Source organism: Choloepus didactylus, chromosome 20 (assembly GCF_015220235.1).
Source record: "Choloepus didactylus isolate mChoDid1 chromosome 20, mChoDid1.pri, whole genome shotgun sequence".
NCBI lineage: Eukaryota > Metazoa > Chordata > Mammalia > Pilosa > Megalonychidae > Choloepus > Choloepus didactylus.
The window spans coordinates 3,640,276-3,660,539 of NC_051326.1; the positions used below are offsets into that span (position 1 = coordinate 3,640,276).

Sequence of the window (20,264 nt, forward strand, 5' to 3'; positions counted from 1 at the left end):
GAGAAGATGATTGAGATCTGCTTTAACATAATCCACGGGAAAGGAAGGGGGTGGGTGGAAGGAAGCAGGGCTGAATGAAGACTGGACATGTTTGAAGACTGCTGAAGCTGGGAGTTGGGCACATGGAGTTTCACATTATTCCTCATTTTGAAATTTCTATTTAAAAAAAAAACAACATCCCTGTGAGTGAGGTATTCCCATCTAACAGAAGAGGAAACCCTCGGCTGCAAGAGGGTGAAGGTCTTGAATGAAGAATGCACTAACCTTCATGAGTATGTAAGATGCTTTTTACGAAGTAAACACTTAAAATAAGGAGGCTAAATTCAAGGTCTGAACATAAAAGGGGCAAACGTATGGGACTAAAGATTATTTCCAGATACTGCTATGAAAGGTACCTTAATAAAATCAAATAATGTCCAATTTAGGAACCAAAGAGACACATACTTGGGTGGCATTTACAAGGACCCAAATGGTGTCTTTAAATCACAGCCTACTAGAAATAAACAGATGTTTCTGCTAGTAACCACTTGACCTCATGTACACTGGTCTAGCCACTGAAAGACATTACTGGTTACAAGGAGAGCTAGGCCAAGTTTCTAGATTTGAATATAGTTTACATTTGATTAAAAAACAACAAGGCAGAATTTTAACTAAGAAATTTTTAAAATGATAAATATAAACCAGTTTTACCTGAAGATTAAATTTGTCCTAGTTCTTGTAATTATGGATTGTAACACTGTAAATATCAGCAGGATAAAAGAGATTAGTAAAGCCAATTTGTTTTCTTAAAAGACATCTATGTTGCTCATACCATTATTTAATGTCATTCGTTAGATAGGTTACTCGACACTGAAAAGTACAAAATGAAATTAAAACTATTAAACTTCTGAATTCGTCCCATTATACTTTCAGTGAGGGTTTTGCATTTCTGCACCTCATATAAATTCTGAAGTCTTCCATGTGTTCGTTATCTGAACTCTCCACTAATGTTTCTAATCAGGAATGTGTATCTACAAACCAAAAATACAATTCAATAATGTGTAAGGTTTATGACAAATGAAAGAGGTGGTTATAACCACTTACAGGTTCACTTACCACAGCATTAAACAGTAAATGAAATATTATTTATATATCTGAGCATTGTTTTCATCTCTATGAAAATCACTTACTTGTTGATTTGTCCACTTTTCAGTTAAGAAAAATAGTATCTAAAAAACCTAAGACTGCCACAACCTTGAACAGAAGCCCCAAATGCCACAGAGAGCTTCAGGTCTTCGTCCAGTCTCAGCACACCATCCCTCAGGCCTGACCACAGCAGGCTCCTGGGACTCATGATGGTGCCTTCTAGGACACCAGGTCAACTAGGAAATCTATCCAGCCGGGAAATTAATATCAGTCATGAAGTTCTACAGGAAACATGCAACATAAAAGCAGGATAGAGAGTATACATATTTAAAATATATATATAACTGTTGAAGCAGGCATGGAAGGCATTTCAGAATTTTTCTGAAAATTAGGGAAAAAACACCATATTCAATTGGAGAGCAAAACACCTAGCAGCTAGTGGAACTTAAAAACCACTGATCAGTTTCTCAGTTTTAGGAACTCCTGCAGCCTCGGCCCCCAGCCACCTACCTACCCAGCATTCAACTCCAGCTAACCACACTCTCCCCTCCCTCTCTGCCTATCCCCACATCCACTCCTGCCCAGGTGTTAACTGTGTTAGGTGGCCTAAAATCCTTTTGTGAAGAAGTGAAATTTGAATTGACAAAGGATGATTAAGTGGTTAAGGGAAAAGGGTTGAGGACCCTTTCCAGAATATCTGCAAGATTGAGAACCCTAAGCAAACTGCTGGAATGTAGCTTAAAGGGCTAATGAAAAACATACTCTCTGATGCTACCTGAGTGAGCAAGCAAATAGAAGCTTCCACTTCCTCACCTGCTCACTAGTCTTCAGGGAAACGATGAAGCTATGGCTGAGGGTTTCCAGGTGGGCGAGCGATTTTTCCAGGTGAGTCAAGGTATCTGCAAAGGTAATTTTAGAATCGCCAACCTCTTGAACATCCTCTTCCAGATTTCTTTTTCTTGGCTTCTCAATAAAATGCTTGACCCTCTTAATAGCCTTTCTAGTCATCTCTTTGCGTGCTTCCACAGACAGCTGTAAAGCAAAGGTATTAAGCAACAGTGAGACACAGTTCTATGTTGTTATATATGGCATATATATCAAAAGTGAAATTTAAAAACATACAACTTTAACTACCAAATGGCACTTTCATTATACTAGTTGTTCTTCTGTGAAGAAAACAAAACAAAACAGCAAAGTACCACTTTTACTACTAAATATTAGTAAAAATGGATTTTGAAATGACAATAATAACCCCAGTGCAGGTATTGCTGTCATGAAACGAGTATTCCCACAGACTGCTAGTTCACAGTGCACGACGGACGAGGCACTGCCACAACCAGAATGTCCTCTTCTGATCATGTTATAAGGAAGTAATTCCAATGAAGAAAATAATTATAGGCATTAAGATTTTTAACTGTAATAAGACAATAAAAGTAAAACTTAAAAATGCCTGATAATAAGACAAATTTTAAGCAGCTTATGGCTAAATTGCTAGATAGAATATTTTGCATCCATTAGAAATAGAACTATAAAACAGCAAGGCAATTTGGAAAGTGCTTATCATAAAAAGATTTTTTCAGAAATCAGGATATAACTGTACACCAAGATTACATTAAAATTTATATTATATATGTACATATAGCTGAAGACTAAATATATATACATATAAAATATTGGTGACTATTAAGTTAGTATGTTGAATTTAACAATTTTTTTCTTCTCTGCTTTCCAAATCTTCTTTAACAATGTCATAGTCATTTATTTGTTTTACACAAGTATTAATTGAAGTCTGAGTATGTGACAGTCACCATGTGACTATGTGACAGGGCTTATATTTTTCTAATCACATTAAAAATATTAAACTCACTTACTCTAAATACAAAATAAAATCTAAAGTTTACTCATTTGAATGAAAGAACCATCACCTCTGAACAATTCTGCATGCTATTTTAGCCCCCGCTGCTTTGAGCTCTGGGTTTTAGTCTTCTGTCAACCACTCAAGAACATTTTGACTAAATCCTCAAAAGGATCTTGTGTTGTTTTTGTTTTTTTAAAGGAGTCCTTGAACAAAATCTTAATATTTCCTATTATTTCCTAAAATGGGTGATTCTATGTCTCTGGTTATCCTGAAAAGTAGTAATGGGCTTAAATATCATATCACGGACCATGAAAACCTCCCCTAACCCTGACTTCCTATCAGCTCCCTACAAGCCATTGTACATACAACTAATATTTTCTTAATGCAGACAGCTGGCATTTTCTTAATGCAGTATAAATATCGATGAAAAGGTATCTTTAGTAAACTACTATTTTTCACTGAATTGTAACTAAGTACTTGCTTTGAAAATGCAGTTTCAAAACAAAATCTCTTGCTAATACTTCTTACCGGATTGCTGCCTCTGAGTACCTACAGCATAAAAAATCTTCAGACACCACCACCAGCCGGCAAGCACGAACCATGTTATTGTCTCTTCCCCCCAAAGAAACCGTGGGCGACTTCCTGTGATTTAAAACGCCAGACACGGAACGTGCTTGGTCCCACAGCCCCCTCCCCCACCCCGCTTATGTGAATGGGAAGACTGGGCCTCAGGCAGGTCATGGCCAGGAACGGATTCACCACGTGAGTACGTGTAAAAGCCGATCGCTCGGCATCCACTGGGTCCTCACGGGTTCCACCAGGGTACACTACATAGGGTGCACGTCGGTTAACACTGAACGCTGGACAAAATTAAAGCGGAATAAGAATTAACATAGTACAGTGAATTTTTCCATTCTCTTCATTCTTATATTTGTTGCACCAAGAAATATGGGTTTGGGGGAATTATTTGGATATGCGAGCTGGCCAAATGTTTCAAAAACAGATGGGCAGGAAGAGTAGGGACTGTTAGGGGAAGGAGCAGGATGGGGTAGAGGGTAAGTAAGGTCCTGAAAGAAAGACTGGGTCTTATGCCACTGAGTTAGGTCCGTATGTGATCTCTGCTGCAAAGTTTCCATTGTCAGCCAATCCTAGAAAGCACAGGAAGCAGAAAGAACACTAAGAAAATCTGTGTTTCAGTTTTACTAGCTGAGTAACATTATGCAACTTGACAAAGTGTTTCATGCCTCAGTTTCTTCATCTGTTAAGATGTGACAAATGCCTCCTCCTTACACAATGACATTTGTAGAAATTAAATAAGAGAATGTGTAAAACAACAAACATGGTGCCTTGCCCATGGAACCAGAATTTTAATTTGGCCAACTGATAAAAGTTGCAGTCTATCCTACACCTGTTCTTTATCTTCCTACTACATCTGTCAGGTAATTACATTTTAGAAAAAGTTTATAAGTCGCCACCAAATTCCATAACACAGCACCCAAGGACTTTCACAAGGTGGCCCCAAGCTAACTGTCTACCCCCACGGTATAGTTCTACCCCATACCCTAAGTTCCGGAGTCAGTTATAAGAAGGGATGGTGGACTTTTCATCATTTCTTAGTGTCACTACATGTTTTGTTCTGTCTAAGGAAAATGTTCTTTTCCCTCTTTTTGCCAGGCAAATTCCCAGTCATTTTTCAATATATAGCTTAACTGGAACCATAATCCAACTACTTCTGTAAATTAAAAGACTCCATATTCTCAGCAGTCCTGAATCTAGACCTACTACTGGAGTCTATATTCTAATAAAACTTGCAGTTGCGCATGAGAAGTACTTGTTCCATCAATCAATACATATGTATTAAACATGAACCAGGCTCACAAAGAAATCACATTCAACATGGAAGACAGATGGTGGGAAGGGGAAAAATTTAGGAGTCATCATGACCCCTTTACCTTACAATCCACATCTAATCCATCAGCAGATCTAATATCTACCTTCAAAATTATATTTCGACCCAACTTTCAGCAAACCAACACAGAGGTGTAGGGCACTCCATGGTGCCATTCCCCCACAGAACCTTTGAACAACTAGCAGAAACTGGCAGAGCCATCTTCCTCAAAACTGTGGAAAACAATTAAAGGGCTGCAGTAGCTGGGCAAATATCAAATAAAGAAATGCAACTTAAAAAGAGAGGAATTGCAGCCCCCTTGCTGGCCCACCCCCCACTCACCCCCGCTGTGGGTCTCTGGGTCTGTTGCAGGGGGAGCAGAGTAGTCCCTGTGCACGTCCTGGAGTGCCTACATGTAGATGCCAATTAGTGGCAGCCTGAAGGACTGAACCAGAACACTCTCCTCTGGCTCTGCCTCCTAGAACTTGCCTATAGTCAGAAGCAGCTTGCAAAGAGTTGAAGCAGTTTACAGAACAGTAAAATTGCAGCAGCCAAGGACAAGGAAATACCAAATTCAAGACATACAACAGAGTACCCAGGTGGAGAGGAAACTCCATTTCCAAGAGAGAAGAGGGGGAATTCAAATTCCTGTCAACAGGGAATTCTTAAGGACATGAGCACAAACCAAGGACAAGATGGTGGCTCAGAAAAGATGGAGAGGACTCCAAACTTTTACCTTTGGCTGAACTTCTTGACAGAAGGACTAAACTTTGAAAGGCAGTAGCAGCCAACACAAAGTCAATTTGCAAAGACCATGAAAGGTTTTCTTCACCTTAGCTGGTTTGCTTTTGTCAGCTCTTAGCTCTCAATGAAATCTCTATCATATTGCTAGCTGGATACAAACTTAAGAAGGAGACTGCTCAGACTAAATCCAAGTTAACACTTTAAAATATTAAAAGGTACAGTGGGCAACAAAGAAATTACAAGACAAAGAAATAGGAACTGATGGCCCATCCAAAGGAACAAGATAAAATATTCAGAAAATATCAACAAAGACCAGACTGTACATACCAGACAAAAACTTTAAAAAAATCTTTAATATGCTCAAGAAGGTAAAGGAAAACATAAAGAAAGAACTAAGGATATCAAGAAAATGATGAATGAACAGTATGAGAATCTCCATAAAGAGATAATTTTTAAAAGAAACCAAACAGAAATACTGGATTTGAAGATCATAATAAGTGAAATAACAAATTCCCTAGAGGGTTTCAACAGCAGAAGAGAACTAGCAGAAGAAAGAGTTGGTGAATTCTAAGATAAGAGAAATGAAATGATTCAGATTCAGGAGCAGAAAGAAAAATGAAGGGAAAAAAGTGAACAGAGCCTAAGAGACCTACGGGACCCCAACAAGGGTACCAATGTACGTGCTGTGGGAGGAACAGAAGGACAAGAAGAAAGTGAAAGGGGTGGAAGGAATGTTTAAAGCAATAATGGCAGAAAACTTCCCAGATTTAATGAAAGACATTGTGATGGTTTTAAGCTGTATGCACCCCAGAAAAGATCATGTGCTTAAATTTAATTCATTCCTGTGGGTGTGGACCCACTGTAAGTAGGAACTTTTGGTGAGTAGGATCTTAAGTTGAGATGTGACTCACCTCATTCAGCACGGGTCTTAACACTCTTACTGGAGTCCTTTATAAGAGAAGAGAGAGAAAGAAGAACCAGCAAAGAAGCTGAGTGAGAAAAGCCAGAGAAACTGGGAAAGAAAAGCCAGAGAAGCTCAGAGGGAAACACATAGAAGCTCAGAGAGAGAAAGCCACAGACGGGGCAGCCAGAAGCTGAAGGCAACAAAACCCGGGAGAGAGGGACCAGCGGGCACTGCCCTGTGCCCCACATGTGACGGAGGAGTCCAGATATCATCTCATGATGCCTTGATTGGGACATTTTCATGGCTTCAGGACCATACACGTGTAAGTTAATAAATCCCCATTGTAAAAGGCAACCTATTTCTGGTAGATTGCATTTCGTCAGCTTTAGCAAACTAAAACAGAAATGAGTATTTCTGTCTTAATAAGAGAGTATTCTGAAAGAAAGACAAAAGCAATGTTTCATATACAAGAGGGCCACAATAAGATAAATGCCAGTTTCTCATCAGAAACCATGGAGCTAAGAAGGCAAAGAAGGAAATTTTAAAGCCTGAAAGAAAAAATTGTCAATAAGAATTTTACATCTGGTGAGACTGTCATTCATAGATGAGGGAGAGATTAAGACATTTCCAGGTAAAAGCAGAGGGAGTTCAATATCAAGACCTGGCCTACAAGCAAAGATAAAGGGAACCATCAGATCGAAGGGAAAGGCCACCAGAGAGTAGACTGCAGTGGCATGAAGAAATAAAGATCTCCAGTAAAGCCAGTTATATGGGTAATTATAAATGCCAGAGCTATTGTACAGTATTTTTGATTTGTGAACCCACTTTTTCACTTCTTACAGGTTCTAAAATGCAAATGCATGAAAAGTAATGACAAATTTATGGCTTTGGGCATACAAGGTATAAAGACAAAATGTGTAACAATTACAACAAAAAGATGGGGGAAAGGAGGTATTTAGGAAGTGTGACTTTGTATGCTATTGAAGTTACATTTGTATCAAATCAAATGTGACAGCTGTAGATTTAGGATGCTAAATTTAAACTCCACAGTAACCCTAAAGAAAACACCTGAAATATATACAGAGAAGGAAATGAAAAGGGACTTAAAATGGTACAATTAAAAAAAAATCAAATATGAAAGCAGGCAGTAATGGAGGAACCGAAGGACAAAAACGAGACCAATGAGTAAAATGGCAGAAGGAAGCCCTGCATTATTAGTTCTACCTTAAATGTAACTGGATTAAACTCTCCAGTCAACTAAACCAAAAGGCGGTTCTTTGATAAGAGTAATAAAATCAATAAACGTTCAGTGAGACTGACAAAGAAAAAAAGAGAGTGACTGCCAATAACTAAAATCAGAAATGAAAAGGGAGATATAACCACCAATCTCACTGAAATTAAAAAAAAATTTCTTTAAGAGAATACTATGAACAATTACATGCCAACAAATTACAAAACCTAGATGAAATAGGCAAATTCCTGGAAACACACACAAATTACCTACAATGACTCAAGAAGAAATAGAAGATATCAACAGACCAATAGCGAGTAAAAAGATTGAAGCAGTCACCAACAGCATTCCAACAAAGAAAATCCAAGGACCAGATGGCTTCACTGGTGAATTTTATCAAACATTCCAAGAAGAATTAACCCCAAACCTGCTGAAACTCTTTCAAGAAATTGAAGAAGATGAATACTTCCTATCTCATTCTATGATGCCAGCATCACCTAATACCAAAGCCAGATAAAGACACCACAAGACAGGAAAATTACAGACCAATATCCTTTAGAGTATAAATGCTAAAATCCTCAACTAGATCCAAAAGCACAATAAAAGAATTACATATCATGATTAAGTGGGATTTATCAGGTATACAAGGGTAGTTCAATTTAAGCAAATCATTAAAATTCATGTTATATACCACAGTAATAGAACGAAGGGAGGAAAAAACCCATGATCATCTCAATGAAGGCAGAAAAGGCATGTGACAAAATTCAGCACCATTTCTTGAAACTAACACTCAGAAAACTCTTAATAGAAGGAAATTTCTTCAGCATGACAAAAGGCACATATGAAAACCCCACAGCTTACATCATACTCAACGGTCAAAGACTGAAAGCTTTTCCCCTAAGATCAGAAACAAGACAAAGGTGTCCACTGCCACCACAATTACTCAGCATTGTACCAGAAATTCTAGCCAGAGCAATTAGGCAAGACAAGGAAATGATCCTGAAGAGACAGTCGGTAGAAACATGGACTCTGAAGACACTTCCAATGAGGCCTTAAACAGCAATGATGAATGTCTTTGCCAACCGGAAGAAAGGTGATCCTGTTTAAAAGTGGCAGAGAAGGATGGGGAAAAACTGAGTGTCCCTGGTTGTCAGATGGAAGGCAGAAGATTTGAAAACGATGAGCTGGGATACTTACCTGAAGAGATTTCAAAACTAAATATGGAAAACGCAGCCTGGCTTCTCCTTGCAGCTTATAGTAAAATGCAAAAGGAAAGACATAAGCTGAGAATTGAACTCTTGGGTACAAAGAAACCAGACACTGATGGCCTGAAAAATTCTCGGCTTCCAGAAAATGAGATCCCAGAGGCTACAGGCCCAAGTGAGGATTTAATGAAACCTGGAACTTGCCAGCCATTTCAGTACAAGCCAGGATTGGAGATGGAGTTATCCAGAAAGGATTTATGGAAAGTTCTATTGCCTGACAGTTTTGACTCATGTATGCTTCATGCCAACCCTCTGCCAGTCTGGACTAGAAGGGACAGAGAAGGGACACATTGAAAGAAAAGTTTCTTCAAAGACAGAACCATGGGAACTGAGATCTGGAGTCAAGAAATCTTGGGCAAGGAGAGCAGAACAATCTATGCACACAGAAAGGGTGAGTTTGCCCTGGGGGCAGAGGGCAGGCCTTTCCACCTGGATGCTCAGAAGAGTGTTACCACCCCAGGCCTCAGAGAGGGTAGAACACATACCCCGGGATTGAGGAGAACCTGGCCACCACCCCACTGTTCTGAAGGGGTTGAGCGTGTGCCCTGGAGACAGAAGAGAGTCCCAGTGCTGTTCTGATATTTGAGAAGGGTGGGGCCAAGAAGGTGGTCTCCCCAGTGTGCGAATATGTTGGAACACTCACCCCAGCATTTGGAAAGTAAAGGGCTATCGCTAAGGACTTCGGAAAAGGTGGAACTGCCACTTTCTCAAGCCCCAAGGACAAAACGTCATTCTATAAATGACTCTCAGACTCTGAAATCTAATGGAGTTTGCCATGCAGGTTTACAGAATTATTTAGGTCCAGTAACCCCCGCTGTCCTTCCAATTTCTCCCTATGGCAATGGAAATGTTTATCCTATGACAGTCCCTCCTTTGTATATTGGATGTAGATAACTTGTTCTGAGTTTCACAGGTCCACAGCCAGAGGAGAATGTTAGGACTTTGTACTTATCTATATTGTGAAGGAATGTATTTTTGCATTTGGAAAGAACATGTCTTTTTGGGGTTCAGGGGGTGGAATGTGCCAGTCTGGATAAATTAAGACCCCAAGAAAAGTCATTTTCTTTAATTCTATCTTGTGGGGGCAGACTGATTAGTCTGCTGATTAGGATGGAAACTCTGATTAAATTATTTTCATGGAGGTGTGGCCCAACCTATACAGGGTAGGTCTTGATTACTTCACTGGAGTATTTAAGAGACAAGCTAAGTGCCAACACAGACCCAGATGCTTGCTGATGCTTACACATGCTTAGAGATGTGGACAGAAGGATGTCTGGAGATGCTAAGCTAAGAGATGCTAGCCCAGAGGTTGCCCAGAGGTGTTCTGGACACCATCAGCCATTCTTCAGTGAAGGTATCCTCTTGTTAATGCCTTAGTTTAGACACTTTATGGCCTTAGGACTGGAAATTTGTAACCAAATAAGCCCCATTTGTAAAAGCCAATCCAGTTCTCATATTTTGCATAAAAACAGCATGGCAAACTGGAACAAAAGGCATCCAAATTGGAAAGGAAGAAGTAAACTTTCCCTATTTGCAGATGGCATGATTCTCTGTATAGAAAATCTTGAAAAATCCACAGCAAAGCTCCTACAGGCAACAAATGAACTCAGCAAACAGGCAGAGTACAAAAGCAATGTACAAAAATCAGTAGTGCTTTCATACACAAGTAATGAACAATCTGTAGAGGAAATAAAGGAAAAAATCCATTTAAAACAGCAACTGAAAGAATCAAATATCTAGGAATAAATTTAACCAAGAACGTAAAGGACTTGCACATAGAAATGTATAACACTTTTCTTAAAGAAATCAAAGAAGCCCTAAATAAATGGAAGACCTTTCTGGCTTCTCCAGTGGAAGATTATAAATATTCTTAAGATGTCAATTCTATCCAAAGCAATTTACTCTAAACAATCCAGATCCAAATTCCAACAGCATTCTTTTTTTTTTTTTTCATTTTTATTGAGATTGTTCAGATAGCATACAATTATCCAAAGACCCAAAGTGTACAATCACTTGCCCCTGGGTATCCTCATACAGCTGTGCATCCACCACACTTAATTTTTGTTCAATTTTTAGAAACTTTTCATTACTCCAGACAAGAAATAAAGTGAAAGATGAAAAACGAAAAAAAGAAAAGGAAACTCTAGTCCTCCCCTATCCCTAACCAACCCCCCTCAATTGCTGACTCGTAGTATTGATATAGTACATTTGTTACTGTTCATGAAAAAATGTTGAAATACTACTAACTGTAGTATATAGTTTGCAACAGGTATATAGTTCTTCCCTATATGCCCCTCTATTATTAACTTCTAATTGTATTGTCATACATTTGTTCTGGTTTATGGAAGCAATTTCTAGTATTTGTACAGTTGATCATGGACATTGCCCACCATAGGATTCAGTTTTATACATTCCCATCTTTTGACCTACAACTTTCCTTCTGGTGACATACATGACTCTGAGCTTCCCGTTTCCACCTCATTCATGCACCATTCGGTGCTGTTAGTTATTCTCACATCTTGCTACCAACACCCCTGTTCGTTTCCAAACATTTAAGTTCATCCTAATTGAACATTCTGCTCATACTAAGCAACCACTCCCCATTCTTAAGCCTCGTCCTATATCTTGGTACCTTATATTTCATGCCTATGAGTTTACATATTATAATTAGTTCCTATCAGTGAGACCCTGCAATAATTGTCCTTATGTGTCTGGATTATTTCACTCAGTATATTGCCCTCGAGGTTTTGTTGTCAACCCATTTTTTTTTAATATGGTTTTGTTCACTCACCATACATTCCATCCCAAGTAAATAATCGATGGTTGTCTGCATGGTCATACATTTATGTGTTCACCACCTTCACCACTATCTGTATAAGAGCATCTACATTTCTTCCACAAGGCAGGAGGGAGAGTCAAAGAAGGTAGAGAGGCAAAAGAAAGGAAAAAAAAAAATGACAGCTAGGAAGCAGCAAAAGGAAAAATAACCTTAAATCAAAGTAGAATAAAGAATCAGACAATACCACCAATGTCAAGTATCTAACATGCCTCCCCTATCCCCCCCTCTTATCTGCATTTACCTTGGTATATCACCTTTGTTACATTAAAGGAAGCACAATACAATGATTCTATTAGTTACAGTCTCTAGTTTAGGCTGATCGTATCCCTCCCCCAATGCCTCCCCATTTTTAACACCTTGCAAGGTTGACATTTGCTTGTTCTCCCTCGTAAAAGAACATATTTGTACATTTTATCACAATTGTTGAATACTCTAGATTTCACCAAGTTACACAGTCCCAGTCTTTATCTTTCTTCCTTTCTTCTGGTGTCTCACATGCTCCCTGCCTTCCTCTCTCAACCGTATTCATAGTTACCTTTGTTCAGTGTACTTACATTGTTGTGCTACCATCTCCAAAAACTGTGTTCCAAACCATGAACTCCTGTCTTCTATCACCCTGTAGTGCTCCTTTTAGTATTTCCTGTAAGGGAGGTGTCTTGTTCACAAAGTCTCTCATTGTCTGTTTGTCAGAAAATATTTTGAGCTCTCCCTCATATTTGAAGGACAGCTTTGCTGGATATAGGATTCTTGGTTGGTGGTTTTTCTCTTTCAGTATCTTAAATATATCACACCACTTCCTTCTTGCCTCCATGGTTTCTGCTGAGAGATCCGCACATAGTCTTATTAAGCTTCCTTTGTATGTAATGGATTGCTTTTCTCTCGCTGCTTTCAGGATTCTCTCTGTCTTTGACATTTGATAATCTGATTATTAAGTGTCTTGGCATAGGCCTATTCATATCTCTTCTGTTTGGAGTACGCTGCGCTTCTTGGATCTGTAATTTTATGTCTTTCATAAGAGATGGGAAATTTTCATTAATTATTTCCTCTATTATTGCTTCTGCCCCCTTTCCCTTCTCTTCTCCTTCTGGGACACCAATGATACGTACATTATTGTACTTTGTTTCATCCTTGAGTTCCCGGAGACATTCCTCATATTTTTTCATTCTTTTCTCCATTTGCTCCTTTGCGTGTAGGCTTTCAGGTGTTTTGTTCTCCAGTTCCTGAGTGTTTTCTTCTGCCTCTTGAGATCTGCTGTTGTATGTTTCCATTGTGTCTTTCATCTCTTGTGTTGCGCCTTTCATTTCCATAGATTCTACTACTTGTTTTTTTGAACTTTTGATTTCTGCCGTATACATGCCCAGTGTTTCCTTTACAGCCTCTATCTCTTTTGCAATATCTTCTCTAAACTTTTTGAATTGATTCAGCATTAGTTGTTTAAATTCCTGTATCTCGGTTGAAGTGTACGTTTGTTCCTTTGACTGGGCCATAACTTTGTTTTTCTTAGTGTAGGTTGTAATTTTCTGTTGTCTAGGCATGGTTTCCTTGGTTATCCAAATCAGGTTTTCCCAGACCAGACCAGGCTCAGGTCCCAGAGGGAAGAAATATTCAGTATCTGGTTTCCCTGAGGGTGTGTCTTAGAAAATTGCTCCACCCTTTGATGCCTTGGGTCACTGTGCTTTTCTGCCCAGCAGGTGATGCCTGTTAGCCTATAATTCTTGACTGGTGTGCGGAGGTATGGCCATGCTCCCCCCAGGCTCTGGGGTCTGGTTCTGAATGGAAAGGGCCCCACCCCTTTCCTCCTAGAGAAGACAGACCCCCCAGGTGGAGGTCATTAGCATTTCAATGGTCTCGCTCTCTGCTTGTGCTGTCTCCACCCTTCCCCGAGTCACAGCCCTGGAAACTGAATATGACTGGGGCTTTCTCCACTGAGCAGAAAAAGAAACAGATAGTCCCCTTCAAACCCAGTCCAAGGCGACCCTCTGGCTCTCCAAGGTGAGTCGTCACCCAAAGCCTCTGTCTGTTTTTTGGGGATGCGTACCTGTAGTGAGCAGTTCACACTCGCTTCTTAAAACCCCAGCTGGAGCTCAGCTGAGCTATATTCACTTGCTGGGAGAGAGCTTCTCTCTGGCACCATGAGGCTTTGCAGCTCGGGCTATGGGGAAGGTGGTCTCACACTTGGATCCGCAGGTTTTACTTACAGATTTTATGCTGTGATCTCAGGCGTTCTTCCCAATTCAGATTGGTGTATGATGAGTGGATGGTCTCGTTTGTCCCCCTGCAGTTATTCTGGATTATTTACTAGTTGTTTCTGGTTTTTTGTAGTTGTTCCGGGGGACTACTTAGCTTCCTCTCCTCTCTATGCAGCCATCTTGCCCCGCCTCCTCCAACAGCCATCTTTGCAGAAATGGAAAAGCCAATCATCAAATTTATTTGAAAGGCTAAGGAGCCTGACTATTTAGCACCATCTTGAAAAGGAGGAACAAAGTTGAAAGACTCACACTTCCCAATTTTAAAACTTATTACAAAGCTACAACATGATAATGGGACAAGAAAAGACATATAGACCAATGGAATGGAAATGGGAGTTCAGAAATAAACCCTCACATTTATGACCAACTGATTTTTGACATGGGCACCAAGTCCACTCAATGGGGAAAGAAAAGACTCTTTAACAAATGGTGCTGGGAAAACTGGATATCCATATGCAAAGGATATCCATATGTCAGGGTGGACCCATACCTCACACAAAAGTTAACTCTAAATGGATCAAAACGTAAATATAAGAATCAGTACTCTAAAACTGCTGGAAGAAAACACAAGGAAATTATTTGTTAGACTTTAAACCAAAAGGCTGAACAACAACAACAAAAATAGCTAAATGGGACTTCATCAGAGGGCTATATCATAAAAGTAAAGATAACCTACATAACAGGAGAAAATATTTGGAAACCACAAATCTCATTATAGTTTAATATCCAGAATACATAAAGAAACCCTAATACTCAACAACAAAACAACAAACCTGATTTAAAAATGGATAAATGACTTGAATAGACATTTCTCCAAAGAAGATATTCGAATGGTCAATAGGCATATGGAAAGATGTTCAACATCATCAGCCATCAGGGAAATGCAAGTGCAAACCATGATGAGATACTATTTCACACCCCTTAGAATGTCTACTATTAAAAAAAAAAAAGCAAGATATGATAAATGTTCCATGATCTTACTTATATGAAATAACTACAGTATGCAAATTCATCAAGTCAGAAACTAGACACAGGTTACCAGGGGCCAGAGTTGGAATAGAGCACAGGTAGTTAATGATCAATTAGTCAAGAGTCTCTCTTTTGGGTGATGGAAAAGTTTTGCTAATGGATGGTGATAAAGGTAGCATCTCATTGTGAATGTAGTTAAAACACTGAATTGTATATTTGAATGTGATTTAAATGGGAAATTTTATGTCATATATATGTTACAGACTAAAAATTCAATGTGTGTGTGTGTTTGTGTGTCACCAGACTTTAATCACTTTCTACCACTTTTACTGTTGTCACTCTGCTTCAAGCCTCCATCACCTCTCATGATAAATATTGCAGTGGTCCTAAATGAGCTCTAAATGAGTTGGTGGTCCTCAAACACAAAAATTCCATCTATTCTGTTGCTTTTCCAATCCCCTTGATGTTAGGATGAACCATAGTCCAGCCAATAAAACCTGAGATGTGACATGTCACTTTTGAGCCAAGGCAATAAAAACCAGTCTCCCTTGTTTGGCAGCCAAGGCAACTGAGATGGTGCCAATACAAGATGGCAGAGCTTCTACCAGCCTGGATTCTGAGTGATTTTGTGGTAGAGATCCCCAAGTAGCCTTTTATTGGCTAAGAGCATAGTGAATGTTAACCCTCCACAAAGTTAAGTCAGAGTGATTTTAGGTTTTACACCGCTTAGACTACTCTGACACACGATAATCAGTACCAAGAGTGAGGTACTTGGTGCCTTGGTTTGCAGATATCAGAGACTGGAGCAACAGTGACGCATGTTACAGTGTAACCAAGCATTTGATAAAATTTTTGCCTGTGGCAACCTGGAAGCAGATTCATTAATGAACTTGTGACTCTAGAGAGGGTGGAAAACGGAAGACTAGTGGCATGTACTGGATGTTATGGGCTGTCACCAGCAGGTTTACAAGAAAGAGATGAGTGTCGGAGAGAGAACATGTGGCCTGCAAAGCCTAAAACACTGTCTGGCCCTTGACACCCCTACTCTACCTAAACTAAAGTGCCCCTGGTGGATGGATATAGAGAGAGAGAGGTATAGATATATACATATATATGAATGAATGTGTAATGTACATAAACCATTACATTAACAATGTAAACTGAACCCCCTCACGCTGTAGGTAGCAACTGAATTTTCTGAAGTCACCTGCCAGTCTGTCTTCAAGGATATACTAAGTTCATTTTAAAAATGAAGGAAAAAAAAAAAAGTTTGCTCAGCAAGAGTTGTTAGTCTTAAAGTAACTACAGATGATGAAAAGGAGAGTATCCCGTCTTGAGGCTTCCAGGGCATATCTTATTTACCTTATCGTAGCTTTGTGATTACTGTGCTTCTTTGTAATGGCCTTCACTTCACTTCTCCCTGTTTCCAGGTAGACTTTGACATACCCTGGGGTAGGAATTTGATCTACTTTTGTCCCTGCGGCCAGCATCCAGCCCAAGGCCAATGTGCAGGGTGCTCTCAGTGAAGCTCTCAGTGAATGTATTTCAGGTGAATTAACTAAGATTACCAGGAGTGACCTGTGACCTGCCCCTTCCCGCATTTTATGTACATAAAATAACAGGTAAGTCAAGGGAAAAACTATTTCATGCATCTTATTTTTAACATCACAGTTAATTGGAAGGTCAGAAAAATTTCTTTGACTAATGAAGGACAGATAGATACATCCTCTCTTTTAAGGTTCCCAATTAAAAAAAAAAATCACCCTACTTTTCTTCCATCTCTCCCTTCTCCTTTTCATGCTCAAACACTTCAACACTTACCATGTTCTAGACCTGATTCTTGGCACAGGGGATACAAAGTCAAATTAAGATACAATCTCCGTCTTTGAAGACATACACCCTAATGGGAAAGCCAAACACAGAAATAGGTATTTATACAATGTGACAGGAAAATAAACTAAGCTACCGCATTGGAAAGGCAGGAAATGTTTGAAAGGAGGTGACACCTGAGACAGGGCTTGAGAGAAGGTAGCTAGGGGTGGGACTTCCAAAAGAGAGCACGGGGAGAAGACGCAGGCGAAGGCTTTTCTAAGAACCAGTGCTCTGAGGCCACGAGCTCCACCCTTTCCTGTCCTCGAGAACCCTGCGGGGTACCTTAGCCTCCCCCGAAAGCAGTGGCTCCCTATGTCACAGAGTCCCCCAGCAGCAGCCAGCAGTGACCGCAGGAGGGGGAGAAGAGTAATCTGAAAAAGATCAAAATAGCCCCAGAGTCTGATCCCACAGTGGGCTCCTCAATCCCACTGCCAGGAGGAGCCAGCCGCCCTTCCCTGCCCACTCTCACCGCAGCCCCACGGAAAGCCACTGTTCTTGGAGCGGGGAAGAGGCACCTGCGAGCTCAGGCAAGGGGCCGGCCCGAGGAGCAGAGACGGAGGGCGGACGAGGCCACTGCACGGGCAGCGCTGGGAGTCGCACATTCGAGGCCCTGGTCTCCAGACGCGGGGACGTGTCCTTCTGGCTGCAGAGCCCTTCCACAGGGCACACAGGCACAGAAGGTTTCAAGGAAATCAACTCTAAGTGTTCAACTTCTCTCAATGCTCTTTAATGCGTATTCTTGAGAACATGCCAGCAGTCAGGATGCCAAGCCTGTTCTCTTTCTCAGCTCCCCTGTGTGCTTCAGGTTCCTCCTGAATCTGACTCTGATACACTGCCCCAGATTTTCAAAAGCTCCAAGACACCAAACAAAGGGACAATTGATAGAGTGCTGTGCTTTCAGCCTATAACTTCGAGGGAATTCAAAGAATCGGTGGCACTGCTACAACAAAACTCCTTCACCATGCACTTATTTTTGTGAATGAGATTTTTTAAGTACTAATATCTATAAAATGTAAAATAATAAATAACTGATGGTGAACTAGTCTCAATCTAGCAACAAATAAACAGTTATCCAAGGGCACATACACTAATTTTAAAATGTTAATATTTATTTCTCAAAGTTTGTAACACACCTATGTTGTTCTGACCAAAAATATATTGCAACAATTAAAATAATAACTCGATCCAGAATAATTATTTTTTTAAAATCTTAGATCCCTATGGTCACAAGAAGTTTTTAAAATGTTAATTTCTATTTGTAGACTCACTTTTGATGCAGAGAAACAAGACTTTTAAGCACAGAAGCATTGCAGTGTGATAAAACTTCATGAAAGAATCAGAAGGGAAATAAGAGTTTGAGAAAAAGGAAAGCTGTAATCTTTCTGACTGCTAAAAATATTCTTGTTCTTATTTTTTTTTCCAATAGGTAATGGTAAATATCAAAGTCCTATGTTATGTCGAGTTCCCTAGATGCAAACAGAGCTGCATAACAAGTTTACTTCCTATGTCGATATTTAAAATATGCTGGAAATTACGTCCTCCTTTGTAACTATTTAAAATTATGATTTTTAGATATCAAGTGTGTGAGGGGACGGCCAGACTATTTTAAATTCTCTTACATACATTAGTAAAAATGTTTCAAGTACAGTGCACCATGGATGGGCTCTTGTAGCCAAGTCTCTCTGGCAAGAGAAGCAGTTGAGAGAAAGGCTCCGGGACCCAGCCGGGCCTGAAACTCGACTTCAAGTGCAACTGATGACGATAGACTTTTGGAAACATTAATTCCTCTTATTATTATACTGTGGCACTGAGGGACACTTAAAAGGCTGACACTCAGACTTCTAAGGGTCACCACACTCAGGGTGAACGCTGCACCTTCCAATCCCTTCTGAGGAAGCAGCCAGATGGGCCTTTAGAAATCAGTTACCTGCTTGGCAATAGAATCTTTCACAGCCTGACCACAGCCGACTGGATCAGGGACTACATGAAAGCCAAGGACAGCCATGCAGAGGCTGAGTGAGACCTACGATGTAGCTTGACACAGAGCTCTGCCCTCTCAAGGTTTTTCTGCATTGGGTAGAGACACAACCAAAAAGGGTCCTCTTCTGGGGAATTTTAATGTGAGCATGTGAGTGTGTGTGTTAGAGAAAAAAAGGGTGTGCGTGTGCGAGAGAGAGGGAAGGGAAGGGAGAGGAGGCAAGGCGAGGCAGAGGGAGCAGGTGTGCACCGTTGTTGTAACATCTCAGTCATGTGGGAAGCCTTGCAGGGCAGCTGCTGAGCCGGTTTCCTCTCACTCACACCATCATGCTGACACCATCATGTCCTATTAACTGACGTAACCACAGTGGGTGAGTTCCTTATGGCCTGAAGGAGCTCAAGTATCACATCATTCCAGAAAGCAGCGAGGCTGCTGGTCTGTTGGCCCAGGAAAGACGAACGTGCGAATGTCTTTTCCTCAGTGTCCAAGCTCGTGTGCACGGCTTACCACGTGTGCAGCACTACAGTTTCATTCTGTACCACGTGCAAGTATACAAGTAAGGTCTATGAAGTATGAGGATCTGGGGCAGATCCTCAAGTCATGCCAATTTATCCTTCTGATTGCTTTACACATGTGACCTTTTCCAGGGTGCTGCACCCACAGAAAAATATCACCTTAGTTCTCCATTTCTGCTGACTGCCCCTGAGGTGCCTGCTGGCCTCTCTATACACATCATGATATCAATTTGAAGTCAAATTATTTGAAGTTATCTTGAAAATTAAGTCTAAATGGATTTGTAAAATGGACCTAAAGTTCTTGTATAAATAGCATGTTTAGAACAAGATTTCAGAATATGGCAGACAGGTTCAAATCCCAGCTCTGTCACTTATATTCTAATGGACTGGGGAAAGGCCCCGAACTTCTTTGAGGCTACATTCTCTGATCCTTAGAACAGGGATGGCCTCACCCAACCCGCATCACTCACGATGCACTAAGAGACGCTGCACATATAGCAAACTGCACATACGAGGTGCTCAAATGCAACTTTCTTCCTCCACCCCTTAAATCATCCTTTCTCCAATTCACGTCACCATTCCCCAGTATTACATGGCGTCTTGTTTTCCTCTATATCACATTGAAACTCCACTGCTTGCCTTTTGGGGAGCCCTTCACAATATATGGCCCATCTGGAGCAAATGAAGTTTCCAGCTCACCAGGTGTAAGGCAGCTTTTCATAGGCTCGTGAGTAGGCAAAATACTTAATTACGTCCTGGACTTTGCCTGCACAATTACTTCAGCTACCCTAAATTAGCAACAGCCATTCTTCTCTCTTCAGTTCTTA

The 20,264-nt window shown here is 40.3% G+C and overlaps 1 protein-coding gene across 2 annotated transcripts in view; it reads right to left on the bottom strand.

Moving 5' to 3' along the window:
• The window catches only part of NBAS (NBAS subunit of NRZ tethering complex), a 397,863-nt gene that overhangs the window by 79,888 nt on the left and 297,711 nt on the right, over positions 1–20,264 (bottom strand). For both annotated transcript variants that reach the window (XM_037813443.1, XM_037813445.1), the window contains exon 45: positions 1,939–2,157. In XM_037813443.1, the coding sequence (XP_037669371.1) occupies positions 1,939–2,157 (219 nt within the window). The remainder of the gene's footprint in view (positions 1–1,938; positions 2,158–20,264) is intronic.